Source organism: Nasonia vitripennis, assembly GCF_009193385.2.
Source record: "Nasonia vitripennis strain AsymCx chromosome 5 unlocalized genomic scaffold, Nvit_psr_1.1 chr5_random0002, whole genome shotgun sequence".
NCBI classification, from domain to species: Eukaryota; Metazoa; Arthropoda; class Insecta; order Hymenoptera; family Pteromalidae; genus Nasonia; species Nasonia vitripennis.
The window spans coordinates 527121-546350 of NW_022279652.1; the positions used below are offsets into that span (position 1 = coordinate 527121).

The following is a 19230-nucleotide window of genomic DNA, read 5'->3' on the forward strand; positions in this document are numbered from 1 at the left end:
TGAAACAAAGACAGTAGGAAAAATCCAGAACCTTCGACCCTTAACGAGCGTAAGAAGTAACCCTAAACCAAAACAAACTTCTTCTCCCTCGGCTGAAAGCGCGCGTGCACAGTCGACGCTGCAGTTTAGCCGTTGACCGTACTTAGGCCCATAACGCCTAATGAGTAAGAAAGAGAGCGCGGCTAAACTGAAGTGCGGAGGAGAAGACCCTGCGTGGGAGAAAGCCATGACGTTTTCTTCAAGCTTCGCCTCCCCCGATTTTTATTCCTGTGCGTGCGATCCAAGAGTAAGGACGCTATTCAAGAGTTCGATTTTATAGGTATATTTCTGAGTCTTTAATTTGGAGTTTAGTCTTAATTGTGATTCCGTCTTGATCATCATTTACCGAAATTGTGTCTTATTCCATTTGAAAATTATTTGAAGTCTCCAGAAACAAATAAAGGAATTTTTGAAATAATTGAGTCTAAGAGATCACTTGATTTGAGAGTTTTGATCGTCAACCTTTGGGTCATCCCCGTTAACAAACACAAGTAAGTCGTTCTCGAAATAATTTAATTTTCCTTGGTGTTTTATTATTACGCAAACAGCTCCGCCGCGACTATCAATGCGAAGTACTGATCTCCCCCGTATGGGAGAGTAAGCTATCATCCGGATAATCACACAACATTACTTTGTTAGTTCGGTAAACTTATTACTACCCTAACAAAACTGGGATTCGTCCGGGATTTTTATAGCTTTTGTCGAGCGAAACTGCTTCTTCACGTATTTAATTCTGTGTGATTGAATGAAAGAGTCATAAATTAAAATTTATATAAGTGCGCGCACATAAATGAAATTAAAAAAAAATTAAAAAATCAGAGATCGCGAGTGCGCAAATAGAAGAAGAAATTACATTCAAAAGAATGCACGAGAATTGAGATTAGCAAAGATTTAAAACATAAGGAAATTTGAGACGCGCGCGAGACAAAGACGTTGTGACGTCAAACCAAGTGCATATCGGGTGGCACGCATAGAACTATTAAAATAATTTTTCAGAGTGGATTCTATTTAATGAATTGTCGAGTTTTCTTGGGAAAAAGGGAAATAAGAAAAATACAACACACGCTAGACGGGTCACTATAACAACAATTCGGTAGCAAATTCAATTTTTAAATAAATTTAAAATTCACATTTTCGTCGCAATAATCAAAACAATATTAATTCCTATTTTCACATCAATTTTCTTTACAAAATTAGCACAGGCAGTTTGACGTATCTTGTCAGACATTGCGTAGTGCCAAAATTACTCCTTTTATACACACAGACACATTTACATTGTAGATACTTAACAGACTAGGCATACACACAAAAGTTTAAATTCATTCATTTACTTAATACACAATATACAATTATTTAATGCATACACATCAAAATCATTTCACTCGAGACACTAACATTTGATTAAATTTTGAGTAATCACGCACAACTGATTTAATATTTCAAATACAAAATTCAAAATCACATTTCACATTTTATTTATAGAATTTTTTTTGTCACTTTAACACTGCAATAAATCACACTCATTACACTGCACAAGTTTCTTTTGCACGAATACACTTGGTTGATAAGCATAGGGGTGGACCCGTTAGGACCTTGCTCGTGCCCCAAAAATACCCAAAACACTCAAAATCTGGTCGACAAGTAGCACTAGTGTGCACTGGCAAGTGATCATCAGAAGTCGAGCCAGGGCCTGGACGAGGCCGGTGCGTAGAGTGTAGAACTCCGGGTTCCACAAAGGAGAAACTGGGCTTCTGCATTCGAAACAGCCAAATTTGGTGATGAGACGCGAACTGGATCCCTATAAATATTGATAAGCATTAGGTTTACGTACATTTATTTCCCAAATTATAAATAAAGTTACATTTGCCCACAAATCTAAAGTACGCCCAAGTTTACATATACAGGAGCCCATTGCGCGTGCAGTACAAGCATAAGTTTGTGCAAAGAATTAATAAACAGATCATAGGAAATATTATTAAAAAGAGGTGTGACTATTTTCAATTGAAAAAGTTAAAATCATTCAGTCAAAGGTGGATACGAGCATGAGAGTCAGTAGTGTGATTTAATTTAAGCAAAGTATTTCCGGTCAAATTCACAAAAATTGATTTTTTCAAACAAATTAAAGCAGAAGCTAGGGGTTTAGACTTAAATGCACCTTTCTCATTGGAAAACTAGTAATAAATAACAGTAGTTCTTAACAAAAAGCGACAATTGCCCTCGAGGCGCGACAATTTCCCATAGAATTAGTACACAAAAGAATTGATCACTAACTGTATTTTGTGAAAAGCATAAAGAGCAAATTAGAAAGTGTATAAACAACAAAGCTTATATGATTTTAAACAACTATTACAAATTTATTAAAATTTAAAGTGTAGAAGCACGGGTTTAGCAAAGTTAACGTGATTTTGACAATTATTTTTTTGCATTATTGAGAATAGCTTAAGGTCACTATTGTTAAACACGCAAATTGAATGCCAAACTATAAATTATTGTTAAATCATAGAATAAACACACGGTTAAAAGCGCACAAGAGACGGTTCGACTCACAGTTTTGGTTCGTTTTCTTTGAATAAAAGTGAACAATTAACAAGCCGGAATGCGCAATCTATTGAAAGCACTATATAAATTATAAATAGTTAAACAGTGAAAGAGAAAGTGGTAGAGTATCTGGTTGCACAAATATACCCGTGACGTCACACAGTCAGCATTGTCCTCCTTGATCTTGAAAGTATTTAAGAAAAGTAAAACCACTGCTGACTGCATGGAAAGCTGAAAAAGAAAGACAAACAATTTTACACAAAGCAACAGTTCTTGAGTTGCTCGAGTGACTGCATTATAAAATTATAAAAGAAAACTTATCTGATGCTGTAACTTGCCACTACAGCACTGGGGACTATCCCGGGTCACGAGTTTTCACCTTTTCAGAAACGCGGCAATAGCACACTCACACCTTCGTTGAAGTAGTGCGAAATAGCACGCACGGTTTATAAATTGCAAAACTTTGTCAACAATTTATCGCGAAATAAACGGCACACGACGCGACGCAAGGCAGACAGCTGACGCAAGCAAACTTGACTAGGGAGTTTAACTCTAGTGTGAAGTCAGGCGTGAAGCGGTGCCACACCCAGCCGAGTAACTAGGCTCGAGAGCGAGAGGACGCCATCTTGAGAGCGGCCGAGCGCGCGCGCGAAATTTGAATTTGAAACTGTATATTGAAGCATTTCGGGAGTATACACGGACGATGAATAATTAATCCAATTGTTAAAAATTATTAATATTATATTCGAGGATCATTAACACTATAAAAACACGTTTATCCGAATTTTGTTTTTTTAACAATACGCATACTTTTAAAACAGATTGAAGCTATAATTCGTTGACAAACTTATAAATACAATTGATCGTTTGCGCGAATACAAAAATTAACTTTGCATCTACTATTAATTATTAACAAATTAATTTCGAAACCGAACTTTGAAAATTTAGTTTTTTTCCTCTCCATAAAATTAATAATTGTTTATTTTCCGTGGTTTAACAAGTCAATTAAAACATTTCAAAATTTTTTTTTTTGGAAATTTACTTAGCCTAATTTTCCATATTTCAAACGAAGATGTCCATCACGAGCTCTTCGAAGTAATCTGAGTAATGTGTCGTGAGTAGGACGCCTTCTTAGAGGAAAGCGTTCACCGTAGAGTCGCACCGCGGCTCTGGCATTGTTTTGGGTTTCGCTTAAGATCATTATCATATCAACAATTTCATTGGATTGATAAAATCGCCCATGTTGAACATTTTGTTTATAATAAGAAAAACTATTTTATTTACATTCACTCTTTATTGAAATTGAAACTAAACCAAAATAAGAAAGTGACAACAAAAAAAGGAGGAATTTTCAAACTGTATAATTTTTAAATCAAATTTGTAACTTCTCATTTTCTTAGGTTAAGACATTGTGATTTAATTGAAGACAGCGTGAGAACAATCGTTACAATTCATATTAGATTAAAGAAATTCAACTTAAAAAAAAAACATCTAAACTGGAAATGATGCACTTTGGCAAATATAATTATTAAAAATTTTTTTTAATATTAGAAAAGCAAAATGCTGTTTAATATTTTATCTTAAATAATGTATTTTTTAACATCCTACCTTTATTGTTTAACCATTTTTTACGCTTTTGAAACGTTAAACTTTTACTTGACCCTGCTTCGACCGTGAATGAATTGACAACATTGATTTTTAACGTTCCATTTCCCACTCCCATTAAGAACTCACATATTTAAAATTATCATCTTTACTTCAAAATTTACTTATGACCACTAAAAATTTGTTAACGAATGTTAAACAAGCATTCTAGTGAGAGGCAAGGGGACTCACAGTAAACAAGCACCCCAGTGAGAGGCAAGGGGACTCACGTTAAAAAAGCACCCCAAAGGGAACATAATCCTAATACGTCCACGTCGTTGTTCCTGGGTAGCGCTGAAATTAGGGAATTAGTTTTCAAGGTAAATATTTTCATGGTCATTGTCACATTGGGTTTGAATATTCATCATAAAAGTACATTAACTACGATTATTCTATCAGAAAATGCGATTAAATAGCTATTACAGTATTTCTTAACATTTGACCTTGAAATGACCTTGTGAAGGTAATGAAAAAAATTTTGAAATACCGTTTCGGACGTAAAATTTCCTGTTCTTTCCGAATCTGCTATCAAAAATAGGGGTTCCTATTTAAAAAAAACATTTTACCTTCAAATGACCTTGAAATTTGAGTTCAAGGTCAAAACTAATTGCAGAAAAAGATGTCCCCCTTGATCCTGGACAACTTTCATCTGAACAATTTTTCTGTTCGTGGCTTAATTTAGGAGTTATTAGACTGGTTTGATTAAAATGGCCCACCCTGTATATCTAAAAAAAATTAACTCTTAAAAAAGTAAAAGGTTAGGCGAGTTTGATATATTCCGCAACAAAATTACAGATAGAAAAGAACTGAGATCAATCAAACAAAGTCAAGTTTATTATATTTAATCGTAATGAAGCAAAGAACGACTCTCAAGATAATTACTACGTCACTTGCCATGCCCGTTTCATTTTGTTTATTGGTGAACAACTAAATTTTCTTTTACATCTATATATAAGAGTTAATTTTTTTTAGAGATTTCAATCCTTCTTTTAAAATTGTTTAGAGTATTTCATATTCAAAGTCGTAAAAATAAAATATAAGCATCTTTAGCACCATTCGACCACAGCTTTTTCGTAACATTTTTATTACTAAGATGAAATCACTAATTGTTCTAATATACATCACCCTCGAATTATTTCTACAGCTAGACACCAAAAACCACGGAGCGCACCACCTAGACCTCGTCATCAGCCACCTTGTACCTCTAGACACCTTCCTCGAATGATTTTTACACCTAGACACAAAAAACCTCGGAGCGCGCCACCTAGACCTTATCATCGGCTACCCTGGCAAGCTAGTTACTGTTGCAGCTCCGGAACACAGAGTATGCACTGGCAACCTCTTAATTCAAAATATCGTAATATATTATTATATTTTCTTGAGAAAGCAATTCTCATCTGTATATAGCTTTGCGGCCAACTTCACGGTCCTAACACTTCTTGCGGCTAACTTAACGGTCCATTCGCATTTCGGGCTGAAGAAGAAAAACGTAATTTTAGCATTTGTGGATTACATACTCACATATTATAAAAATAAGTAGCCTTTTCACTAATATTTTTGTTGGAAATCATAGTTTAGCTCAGAAAACATACTAATAAGCCAAAAAATCTTACGAACAGTAACAATAAGCATTTTTTTCTGTATCATGAAAAATCCGAACACCAATATAGAAGTTAATACTGTCACGGGTGCCGCAGCTTCGTCTGCTTCTCAAACGTGCCTTCGTGGCGCTACCACGCCACTTGATAAAGTCGTCGTAATTCTAGTTTTGCATAAACAGTCGGACTAGGTCAATTCTCACCCGCTCTACCTCATTGTTTACGAGCTGTGAACGATTATTGTATGTTTGAGAATATAATAATATTGTGTTATTATGTATAAAAGATGGATACGTATAAAATATTCCTATTATATTTAACTAAAACGCATAGAAAATATTAATATATATATATATATATATATATATTCATGCATACTTACAACGTTATTATAAACACAATTTTCAGAGTTTGTTAATAATTGGATCGGATGATAAGAATCGATGAGGCATAGTTTATGACTAAATCGAGGACAAACAAAACCTGATTTACTGCTAATTAATGCAAGTGATGCCAAAAAATCTAGTTTACTTATGCAAGTAGATAGTTCAAAAAGAAATGTAATGTATACGTTTAAATTTCCAAGTAAATTTACAATTAGTCTGTAAAGAAATTATATTTCTTTATTAATCGAATGTTATTATTCTTATTATGATTATTATATTAATGATTATTATTCCCGTAAGAAATTGCTAGTCCGTCATACGGCGCGATCTCTCAAGATTGCGGATAAGATAACACTCACTTACTATCTAACGGGCTTTATCAGACTAGCCATAAAGGACCCCCCCCCCCCAGTTGCATAATATAGTATTCCTGTTATAATTTCTCCAGTACCTCATAGAACTTGTTTCGTACTGATTCTATATTATATTATATCTCACTGTGCCATTAATAAAAAACCGCTGCCAATTCTTCGTCACGTAGCTTCCTTCAACATTATGTATTGCTTTAATATCAAAATTGTTTTCACATTGTGCATAATTCCGATTACATGCATCTAAAATGAATGACAAGTTTCTCATTTCGAGCGTGAAAGCCATTCCTCCTATTGTAGCGGAGGTTTTCAGTTGTCGTATAACACAAAAAAGTGTGCATTTTCAGTATTTGATCTATTTCTCAGGATCAAATCAATAAAATCACATAAAATCACTTAAAATTTGTATTATTCTCATATAGCTATAATTGATTAATGGGGGTGAGGGTAAAAATTAAAAAAAAAATAAAAATTAGAAAGGGTAAAGATAAGAAATTCTGGGACTTACAATTTTACCTTACGTTATAATTCAATTCGTAATTTTTGCCTTTCGAATCTTTATTTTTTTAAATTTCTACCCTCAACCGATTAATGGTTGTTAAACGAAATATCATCATGAAATAAACGCACATGCAAGAGTAATAATGTTGTTTTTCATAAGTTAATAAAAAATGAAACAGAAAAAACGAGCCTTGGTAGATATTATATAGAACTGAGATAGAAATTTTAAAGTCTTAAGTTAAACCGAGTATACAAGTAAATGAATTTTTTGAACCTTAATATGTTTGAAACCAACTGATTTTGTAAACAGATCAAACAAGGGGATCAAGGTGTTGTGTAATGCTAACTAAATCTTAAATTCAAACTTAATTATCACCTTTTTACTTATGGCTATTTTTTAGAAAAGTTCAAGATTTAGTTTTTGAGTTTCATAAAAAACGTTATTTTATTCTCTTTTGAATTAATATCAAGCTATTTACTCTTTTTAATTATTCCAATAACTTTATCAGAAAAAACTGAACTCTTAAAACTAAAAGATTGCTATAAAAAAAACGAGTTAACAAAATGTAAAAACGTCCTTTTTACACTATCTTACAGTAAAAACAAAGAAAGTAAAACTTGATTGCTTTAAATCTACTTAGTAGAAGTTTAGATGCAGGCGTATACATACGCACACAAAGACACATACATCCATTTTTCAACTTAAAATGCATCAGAACACACTTCCAATATGTTTTACACAAACTCGAAAATGTCCGTGCAAATAACTGTGTGTGTTTTTTGTTTATGTGGCGTAGGCTGAGCAAGCTCTGCACAAGTGGCCCTCTGACACTGGAACCCCACTGGCATCGTCCGGTCGTCTGCTTCGTGCAGCATCGTCGGGTCATCCTCTAGACAGACTCAACCCCAACAACTACGTTTCTCTGCATCGGGCAGGAGAGTAGAAGCTCAACTTTGTGACCTACGTTCCTCTGCATCGGGCAGACAAGTAGAAGCTCAACTCTGTGACCTACGTTCCTCTGCATCGGTCTAAGAAGCGTTTTGTACATACGGCTTAGTCGCCTTTGTCTAGCAAGATTTTTTATTATAAATTAAAATCCCTGTTTTTATACCAAATATTACTATAAAAAATTTTAAATGATTTACTTTAATTTTGTGATTTGTACTCATAATTCTTTTTTTTCCGGGTATAAAGGTGTTGTGTCCCCTTAAACCAATTAATTTGTGCAGAAATACCTGATTAAAATGGAAATGAAAAATAGATTCTTTACTGTTGTACGGCATTTTATGATACATTTATGCTACTATAAATGTACTTATTTTAAAGGAAACTCTTTTCATTCTAAAAGTCAATTCAATGATAACCATATACTCGAATTCAACACCATTTTAAAATTTTACTTGATTTTGAATTACATATAGGAAGATAGAAAATTTTGAGAGGTACACTCGGGATCGGGGGGTCTTGCGGGTCTAAGAGTGGAAATGTGTTTATTTATGACGGTTGCGTGGCGTAGGCCCAGATGTTTGTAGCTTTCTCAAACATGTGTACTTATTGAGGTGAGTAAGCGTGCCGTAGAGAGCGTAGGGGATGAACATTTGTTTCACGATATAGGCGCTGCTTTTACTTGAGATAATGGTGATAATGATAAGAAATTTGGGTGCTTTGAGTCGCCTGAAGAGTGTTTCTCTTATAGGAAAATATATGTGGGATATAATATAGGTTTGTGTGTTTTTGAATAAATAAGATTGTAATTTAAAACTGAAAAAAATATTTATTGCGACAGGCGACTTTTGTATGCCTGTTTGTTATTTGGAAAATTCACAGCTTGATTTTCCTAAATTTTAACAAGTAATTTTTGTAGATTATTTGCATACAAAGTTGTTAATTCTAAGTATAAATTATTATCAAAGTAGTATTTTAAAAAGTAAGCGTCATTAGTGGCGTCAAACTGCTCTTGAACATGTCGTACCACTTTTTTATTATTTTCAAGGCGTAATTCAATAATATTTTCGTTATCGGTGTCGAAAAGATCTTCTTTTTTGACGAAGCATAAAAGCTCTTCTATGATGTAATCTGTGCAGTTGTTGACGGATGACGTTCGTTGGATATAGATGGCTGCCCATTTCAGTCCGTCTTTATAGTACGGTAGCAGAAGTGAAAATTTTGTTCCCCTCGTTAGTAGACTCTTTGAAAATGTTGTCGAAAAGAATAGTAAAGCGTATCTCTGTATCTTTATCAAGTAAGATTTTTTCAGGGTTGTTAGCGATGCTGACTTCAAGATATGCTGTAATTTTTTCGAGATTATTCAGAAGAGTGATCCATGCAGTGAGGCTTAAAATGAGTCCGTACGAATACTGATGGTTGATGAGTTAAATAGTTAGATAAAAAGTGTCGGTGGTGTCGTTGTGCATAAGGCAGACGTTGATCCTTTTTGAATTTGAGTTATTTGACATGTAAATTGTTGTTAATACAGCATAGTTTGGCGGTGTGTGCTGCAACTGCACGATTGTATGCTGCCTCGAGCATGAGTATTTTTTTCTTTTTGCCTTCTTCTGGCACCTCTCCGGGTGTGTCCTTTCGTTTTAGCATTGCTTAAGCCATTGTTACACTTAACTCCACAAACACACGCACACGGTGGACGTTTTAAATATTTTAGCTGTAATTCCCACGTTAGCTAACAGAGAACTGATGTGTGTAGCGAGAAAAGCGGGGACCAGTGTTCAAACCCGAGGACCCCGCGGACGTGATCCGTGGATAGGTATCGTGAAAGAGTACTGGGCGTCTTAGGATATTTTCTATTAAATATAAAGGGGTGGAAGCTCGAAAACGGAGAGTAGTACCCGAGCTGAGTAATATAAGAGCTCTGGAGACGTTTGCGCTGCTATCCGGTCTACTCTGCCGTCTCGTGCAGGACTCTCCGTATTTAAAAGTCAAGAAAAAAGTAGGAAGATAGTCGCAATGGCTCGTTGTAAAGAAGTTGTTTGCATCCTAAAGTCACCGGAGTTCGTCAAACTTGTCGCGAGTTTTCGCGCTATAGTGTCTGAATGTACATCTGCAGGTTGTTTGCAGCAAAACCGTCTATAAAAGCGTCGTTAATAGCGAGTGGTGGTCACAAATACTAGACATGACACCGCATAATCTTGGGCTAGAGTTTTTATACATTCTAGCGCTGTGTGACCTAAAATTTGTATTTAAACTCTACGACAGGTGTATACACCAGAATGTGTTGGCTACATATATCGCTGGAAGGTATTTGACTCGTGCTGTGACATTACAAGCTTCTGCTTATTAAGAAGTATCACGAATTGCGTAAGTACAATTATACAATTAATTTATAATTTTCTATTAATTCTTTTTATTAATCCTTCATATTTTTTATGTTTATTCAGACGCTAGCCCGCAAAAGCGTATTACATTATAAATAAATACGATCAGTTGAGCCTAGAGTTGCTAGTGAATTAACACATTACACAATTTTAATTAGTCCATAAACCACCGAATATAGATTCGGACGCGTGGGTCGATCAGGCGTTTCAGAAAATTGTAGAACAATTAACAAAAGACTGTAAAGAGGACGATTTAATTAGTACAACTGTTAAGTGTGACGGCTTTGTAGACGGGTCAATTTGGCTTAAGGGCGCAGCTATACGCGATTTGCGACATGAGCCTGTGCGAGACTTGTTTCAATTAATACAACAGAGTAAAAAAATTGTAGTCATAGACGCCTCTTTTACATTAACATTTGCATATATCTCTATGCCGGATCTAAACGAATAGATGACGAACGTTACAGGAAAGGGGATTACGTCTGATGTCAAAAATATGCTCAACAAACGTAGCATTTTAAGCATAAAAAATGATAACTTATGTTTGCCACGCGTTCTTGCTTCCGGCAAGTTTTATGTAAATAAAAGCGCGAGTCGCAAGTGGGCCAGAGAGTGGTTTGATATGCACCGCAGATCGCATTTTCAAAAGCATCGAGCTTTAGCATTAATGCAAAAATCGGGTGTAGAGCTTGAAAATGACCAAGAGCGGTCTTCGCGAGCTCGAGAAATTTCAACAGTATTTTGTAACTAAAAGATAGCTATTCGTGTGTACATAAATGAAACGTTCAGGACGACCTTTATTTTTCGGCGGTTTAAAGCAAAGCAAGTTCGCGGGAAATATAAAAAAATAATAAATTTTATGCTTTATCGCGAGGATAAAGATTTCGTTTAATTTCGATTTAATTCTAAACTTGGTAGGCTTGCGCAGTCGGATGTATTTTTGTGAACTGTGTAATTATGCCTATTCCGTGATATAGTCGAGGAAATGAAGTACTAAAAACGGCCTCACTGTCGATTTTTTAAACAGTAAGATGGATCGTAATGCGGTTTTTTGCATTTGATTCGTCAGAGTGTTAGAAAATTTTGTGACCTAGTGTGATTAATTACTTTTTGCTTTCTTCCTAAAGAAGTCTTGTAATAGTAATTTTTGGAGTTTGTGTCAAAACATGTAGGAAATATGTTTTGGGACATTTTAAGTCGAAAAATAGTGTTTTTAGAAAATGTCCGTATGGATGTCCGTATGGATATGTGTGTGTGTGTGTGTGTGTGTGTGTGTGTGTGTGTGTTTGTTGGTATCGCCTCTACATTCGCTTCTACTCAGTGGATTTCAATCCACCAAGTCTGATTTTCTTTGTTTTTACTAGTACATAGCGGGAGAATAGTCCGTTTTTATATTTTCTGGACACTTTTTTTTATATCAATTATTTAGTTTTGAGATTTGAGTCTTTTCTTATAAAGTTATTGGAAAAGTTGATCAAAGTAAATCGCTTAATATGTACCTAAAAGGGAATAAAATTACCTATCTTTTTAATGCAGAAAATTTATATTATCGTCCGTCATTTTTTTATTACACACCATAAAGCGCAAATTTTTAAAATTGTTTTAACTCGAAAACTAAGTTTTGACTCTTTCTAAAAAAAATCATGATTATTAAAAGTTATTAGGCCTATACTTCACTTTAATTTTTAGTCATTTCACGAGGCAGATCCTGCGAAAAACATCAACAACTGAAAAAAGTCATTTTTCTACGTGACGCGATAACTGGAGTAAAAAGGCAATAATCAATTTAAAATTTTAGATTTAGATCCCTTTTTTAGGTTGTTTATGATACCAGTTAGTTTCAAAGATATTAAGCTTCAAAATTTTGTTTCTCACCCTGTATACTTTGCATAATTAGAAACTGCATCGCTTATATCTATAGCGTCCTCACAGTGGCGGGTGGGTAAAGTAATTTTAACTCTAACGTGAGGGTACATGGCAATTAGCGTTCGCGGCTACCTCAGACATACTGCCATCTTGCATCAATATTCGCAAGCGGCGGCAGCAACGCCGGCGGTGTGGTGCATATACGGCTGCCCTCCAGTACTCGAAACCATCGAAAGTATGATCTTCGAATATACCGAGGATATACCGGAAGTATACTGGATGTATACAGGGTGAGTCATTTTAATCTTTAATCTCAATTATCTCGTTGGCAAAGCATGCCAGCGAAAAAAGTTTCGGATAAAAGTTTTAGGATTTTTCCCTGGCTATCTGATGATGACCTTGACAATGTCATTGAGCGTGACCTTCAAGGTCATTTGAAGGTCAAGTCGATTTTTTCAAATAGAAACCCCTACTTTTGGCACCAGAAATGGAAAGAGCGGGAAATTTTACGTTTGAATATGACCTTGCCTTGACCTTGAATTCAATGGTCAAGGTCATTGGTCATGCCGATAACAGTACAACTGGTTAGCTGAACTCGAATGCATGCTCGAAGTTTTCAGGTTTCTCCCCGGCTGACGAATGGTCATCTTGACCCTGTCGTTAAACAGGATCTTCAAGGGCATTTCAAGGTCAAGTTGATTTTTTGAAATGGAAACTCCTACTTTTAGCCCCATAAATGAAAAGAGAGTGACATGCGTTCAAAAATGAAAAAATTTTCAATGTTTCCAGAAATTTTCAATATTTTCTAAAATTTTCGTAATTTTTTCAGTTTTCAAAAATTTTCAAAGTCATTCCATTATTTTGTATTAGTGTCAATTTTCAAAATTCTTGATGTAGTTAAGTCATTCCATTATTTTGTATTAGTGTCAATTTTTGAGAGTGAACTACTCTTAACAGTTATGTAGATAGCAAATTAGTGCAGAAAAGATTAATCGTGTTTTTTACTTCTTGTAAATCGATAATTATTATTGAAAAAAATCTGTTTCCCTGTTTACTGGTCTGTAACAAATTATTTTGATTTTGATCATGGCTGATTATGTTCCCAACGAAATCGTTGATATGATCATGATTTTGGCAGAAAGTCGAAATAATTATGCAGCAGCTGCCAGACTTTATGCTGAACGCTATCCCAATAGGAGACACCCAAGTAATGTTACTATTCAAACCTTAACTCAGAGAGCTCGAAATGGAGCTTTTGTTCGTCAACGCCGTCATCACGAATACGACGAAAACGATCCTCGTGTTATTACCATTCTAGCGATTATTCATCTTGATCCTCACATTAGTACTCGACAAATAGAAAGAGAAATAGGTATACCTCAATCAACAGCATCCCGAATATTGAGAGCGAGAAGATATCATCCTTATCACATAACATTAACACAACAGTTAACTCCAAATGATATGATTTTGCGAGTACGTTTTTGTCGATGGGCAATACGAATGATTCAACAAGACTTTTTCAGGCACGTTCTTTTTTCAGATGAATCAACATTCAGAAACACTGGAGAATTGAATAGACATAATTGCCATTATTGGTCAGATGAAAATCCTCATTGGTTCAGGCCCATAGACAATCAACACCGCTGGAGTGTTATGGTCTGGTGTGGAATCATCAATGGCTATTTGATTGGTCCTTATTTCTTTGAAGAGAACGTGAATGGGGTAAACTTTTTGAGATTACTTCGAGACATTTTACCTGAATTACTAGAAAATGTAGACCTAGCCACAAGGCTAAGAATGTGGATCCAATTAGATGGAGCACCACCACATTATGCACGCATTGTTCGTGATTATTTAAACACCCGCTACAATGGCAGGTGGATTGGGCGAGGTGGCCCAGTTGCCTGGCCCCCTCGTTCACCTGATTTAACCCCTTCCGATTTTTACTTATGGGGATATCTTAAGAATGTTGTTTATGCTCAACGGCCAACAACGCGAGATAATATGATCGAACGCATTCGTACAGCTTGTGCAGCAATCCCTCGAGATGTTCTACTTACAATAGAACCATAAGACAATTCAGAGCTCGACTTGATCTTTGCATCCAACAAAACGGCGGTAATTTCGAACAATTAATCAATGGTTAACTCCAGTTAACATTCCATAAAAATACCAAACAAATAACAAAAAGGGAAAAAACAAAAAAAAAAAAAAATAAAACAAAAAATGGGATGCTAAATCCGTTTGATAACCTCCTTGATGATGCATCCTGGGTTCGGCTGATGTCAAAGGTAATTTCCGCACAAAAGATGATTTGTTTCCAAAATCACATGTTCGAACGTAAAATTTCCCGCTCTTTCCATTTCTGGTGCCAAAAGTAGGGGTTTCTATTTGAAAAAATCGACTTGACCTTCAAATGACCTTGAAGGTCATGCTCAATGACATTGTCAAGGTCATCATCAGATAGCCAGGGAAAAATCCTAAAACTTTTACCCGAAACTTTTTTCGCTGGCATGCTTTGCCAGCGAGATAATTGAGATTAAAGATTAAAATAACTCACCCTGTATATCTGCGGTATACCAGGGGTAAAACCGCTGGATCTAACCAAAAATTTTTATGAACCGCGGTAGTTTCAAAATATCCACTTTTTCCAGGAAGATAATCATTTAGTGCAAGCTCTCTGCTAAGAGTGCGTTAAAAGGGCGAGGCAGTGACAACAGCTCTTGATTGCTTCTGCAGCAGAGAGTAGCGCTTGATACCAGCGGACGTCGTGCTACGGTCTGTCTACAAGGCATCCCTTCAGATTATCATCAGGCAGATCCTTTATTGCATGCTCTTTGTAGGAAACACGATATAAACTATGAAATGAACAATAAAATGTACCAATTGCAAATTTTATCAAAATGTATCATACTTTGTACAAGCCAGCAAACCCTTCAAGGAAGCAAGAAGCAAGCTAAATTCAATAAACCTTCTTTAAAAAAAATCTCTTTTAATTGTTTTGGCTTTCGTATTAAATTATTTCCTTCTAGAGGAAGCTTTGTAATAGTAAAATTTTGAGTTTCGTCAAAACTTCTCGAAAATACTTTTTGGCGTGTTAGAACTTCAAATCAAGTGTTTTTAGAAAATGTTCCTATATATATGTGTTGTTTTTTTTTACGTGGCGTAGGCAGAGCAAGCTTTGCACAAGTAACCCTCCGACACCGAATCCCCACAGGTACTATCGTTGAACAATACTTCCGTGGGGCCCGTTAACCAGCCTTCTTTGGCTGCGCCATTGAAGTTTGACATTTCTATACATCTTCCATCCACCAAGGTGATTACAGGTTCAGGATCAAACTCGCCTTTTTCATTCTGCATCGTCCTGCCGCCTACAAGCAGGTGGCTTATCTCCTTTTGGTAGTAGCACCAGGCATTGCTTCTTCCAGTTCTTAGAAAACGTCCCTTCTTCGAGACATGATCTGTATAATTCCACAAAGATGTCGAGACGTGCCTGTATAGCTTGTTTCAATGCAATATTGGGTATGCCATCTAGGCCTGAAGTCTTGTTGTCCCCAATTCTTTTGCGTGCAGCCAGTAATTTCTCTGTGGTGATTGTTCGAATGATTTTATCGTTTGCCTCAGCTTCAGGAATAGCTGTTACTTTTAGTTGAAGGGAAAACAGTGTGGTCACAATACGTTCCAGCAATTCCGGGCTTTTTGAAGGGGGGGTATAACCTCCCTTCATCTTCTTCATTACCACTTAGTACGGTTGCCCACAGGGATCCAGCTCAACCTCATCCTGTAACTCTTTCAGGCACCGTCGTTTATTTTCTCGGATTTTTTTCTTGAGTATCCGTTTAGCATCCTTCATTTCTTTATTTAGGGCGTCTACTATTTCTCTACCAGGACCAGTCTTGTAGTATTTCTTCCGAGACCACTGTTCCCGTCTTCTGGTTCGATGAAACTTTTTGCGGGCCGCGTCAATTTTTTCATCCCACTACCACTTCACACACTCTTCCCACCTGTGCCTCCTTTGCAGAGTACACAGTTGGGTTGGTTCTTACACTTATTTGCTTTGTGCCCATCTTTGCCATATTTAAAACAAAGCTTACTTCTGTCATTAGTTACTGTGCAGTTTCTACCGATATGGCCAAGACCTAGACATTTTTAACACCTAAGCAACTCGTTATTGCGGTTAGCCACCCGGATCCTACAGTTGACCCATCCTAATCTGATCTTCTGTAGCTTAGTGATCTTAGCCGCTATCTAAGCTGGTACCGTATTACTGCAATCTGCGTGTCACCATACGTCTTTCTCAGAGATCTTATCGTAGAGACTTCTGTGATGTTCTCTTCGCCAATTTCCTCCTGTGTGTATATGTGTGTGGATGTCGTTGGGTATTTATACCGTAATATTTCTGGAACTACTCTGTCAATATCAATAAAATTTGACATGCATATATATTTTTATATTATAATTTAGGAAAAAACAGTTATTTTTCATTTTCTCAACTATTTTACTTTTTATTGCCATTTTTTAATTTTTGAAAATCGCTCTATTGCATTTTTTTCAATCATCCCATTGTTACAAATAATTCAGCTATAATGCATTTAGAAAAAAATAAAATTACCTACTTTTCCTTGTTTGGTGCTAGGGATCGACTGCTTTGTTCAACAAATTAAATGAAAAAGTTGATTTATTTTTTAATTTATATCTTTAAAACTAAACGTCATAACCTCGCGAAAAAAATATTGTTGATGGTCCACGTGTCAAACTATATCCCATTAAAATTTCAAGTGATTTGACTACTTATTTTTTCAGAAATAAATCGAAAACTGAAAAAAATGAATATTTTTTGGAAAATATGTTTATTTGTATTAATAATCTAAGTCACTTTTTTAATCATATGCGCCACATAGATACATATGTATGTTTTACATATATCATTACTAGTGATTTCGAGATTCGGTCCAAATAAAAGAAATGCTGCGAATAATCATCTGTGCAGATACGATCTTGATTTTTAAAGATATCTGTTTATAAATGAGAAATATCGACAGCTCTATGTGTTCACGCATATCACAAGACGTTTTCTGCAGATTTGATCCGGATGAAAGAGATGCTGCAAATAATCATCTGTGCAATTATGATCTGGTTTTTCAAAGCTATTTGTTTATGAATGTGAAATGATGCATGCTCAATGGATTCACGCATTTCACAAGAGGTAATCTGCAGATCTAGGCCAGACAATGAGATGCTGCAAGTAATCCTTCGCGCAGATATAATCTGTTTTTTTTTAAGATATCTGTTTGTGAATGTAAAATGTCGACTGCTTGATGTATTTACGCATATCACAAGACGTAATCTGCAGTTTTCTTCCGGATAAAAGGGATGCTGCAAATAATTATCTGTGCAAATATGAACTAGTTTTTTTAAAGATATTTGTTTATGAATGTGAAATGACGCATGCTCTTTAGATTCACGCATATTACAAAACATAATCTGCAGATTTGGTCTAGATGAAAGAAATGCTACAAATAATCATTCTTGCAGATATGATTTGGTTTTATAAAGATATCTGTTTGTAAATGAGAAATATAGACTGCTCTATGTGTTCGCGCATATCACAAGACGTTATCTGCAGATTTGTCCAAATCAAAGGAATACTGCAAATAATCATCAGTGCAAGTATGATCTTATTTTTAAAGATATCTGTTTGAAAATGTAAAATGACGACAGCGTTATGTAGTCGCGCATATCACAAGACGAAATCTGTAGGGAGGAATGCAAATGCGACGAACACGCATACGCTAGCGCTGAGTGACAGTAGCAGCTACGATGGATCGCGAAGACAAAACAACAGACCCATCGGTCCCGCGGTGAACAAATGGGGGATTAATTGCACTGGGGAAATCGTGCTTTTAATCAGTTAGAATTTTTCAATCTGGGAATCTGATTGGACCATTTCAAAAACGTTTCACTAGAATTAACACCCATTAAGTGTTCATCTAAAATTTAACAGTGTAATCATGACACGTCAAATAAATAAAGATCACAATTTATATGTAAATCACAAGCAAAGCGAGCGTTTCTCGCTGGTTGGATTATAATACACTTATATCGTGACTTTATCACGATATTATGCTCCGCAGACCACACAGGCTAAGGAAAGAAACTTCATAAATAAATCAAACATAGATAGTGAGTTAATAACATTACTACGTCAAAGGCGTCAATCTACAGAGCCCAGTCTCACAACCGATTTCAATCTAGTGAAAGCCCTGGTGGTCGGCGCTGGCCCCATGGAGATGGGGGGTGGTGTGGGGGCAAACTCACAAGGTCGTAAAAACGAGTCAAAGAGAAGAAAGGAAAGGAAAGGTAAAGCAAGGTCCATTGTCCTCAGGGATCCAAACTCTCAATCCGGCTACGCAAGGCGATCACTAGCCGATCCTGAAGGATACGGTTAGGGAAACAATTAAGTACGCCAAGGGCAGAACTAACGTGCACTGACTGATCAAAACGGGCCTTGCGAAGGCGTTGGAAGAGATAGTAAAGATAAAGGAAAATAGTACGTCCCACTTGAAGGTGCCATAGACTTGTCATAGACTGCCAGTCTGCACTAAGGGATGTAGGACGTATCGCAGAATGGGATGAACAACTTAAAGTTCTGTTAGAGGAGCTAAGAGAAAAGCACGAAGAAGGAAATAAGGAAGATAAAAGCTATCAATATGCCGTTGGATACTACCAAGCGCTGCAACGAGACACGAGAGAAGCTAGGAAAGGTGCGCGAGGGTAGCTCCTGAAAGACGCGGTCCTAGCTAGTGCCGGAAGCAAAAGATCAAGGGACAGGCCAACTAATAGCCCTGAAGAGAAGATGGAGAAAAAGTAACTCAGGAAGAGACAATGACATGAGAAAACGGCGATGCAATGTGAGATCTTTGCCCTGAGAGTACCTCACAATGCATTAGAGCT

At 36.1% G+C, this 19230-nt stretch overlaps 1 protein-coding gene across 1 annotated transcript in view; it reads right to left on the reverse strand.

The window, feature by feature from the left end:
- The window catches only part of Msh4 (mutS homolog 4), a 462579-nt gene that overhangs the window by 140916 nt on the left and 302433 nt on the right, over window positions 1-19230 (reverse strand). Inside the window, 1 exon segment of the mRNA NM_001159771.1 lies at window positions 6202-6421. Within this exon segment, the coding sequence (NP_001153243.1) occupies window positions 6202-6421 (220 nt within the window).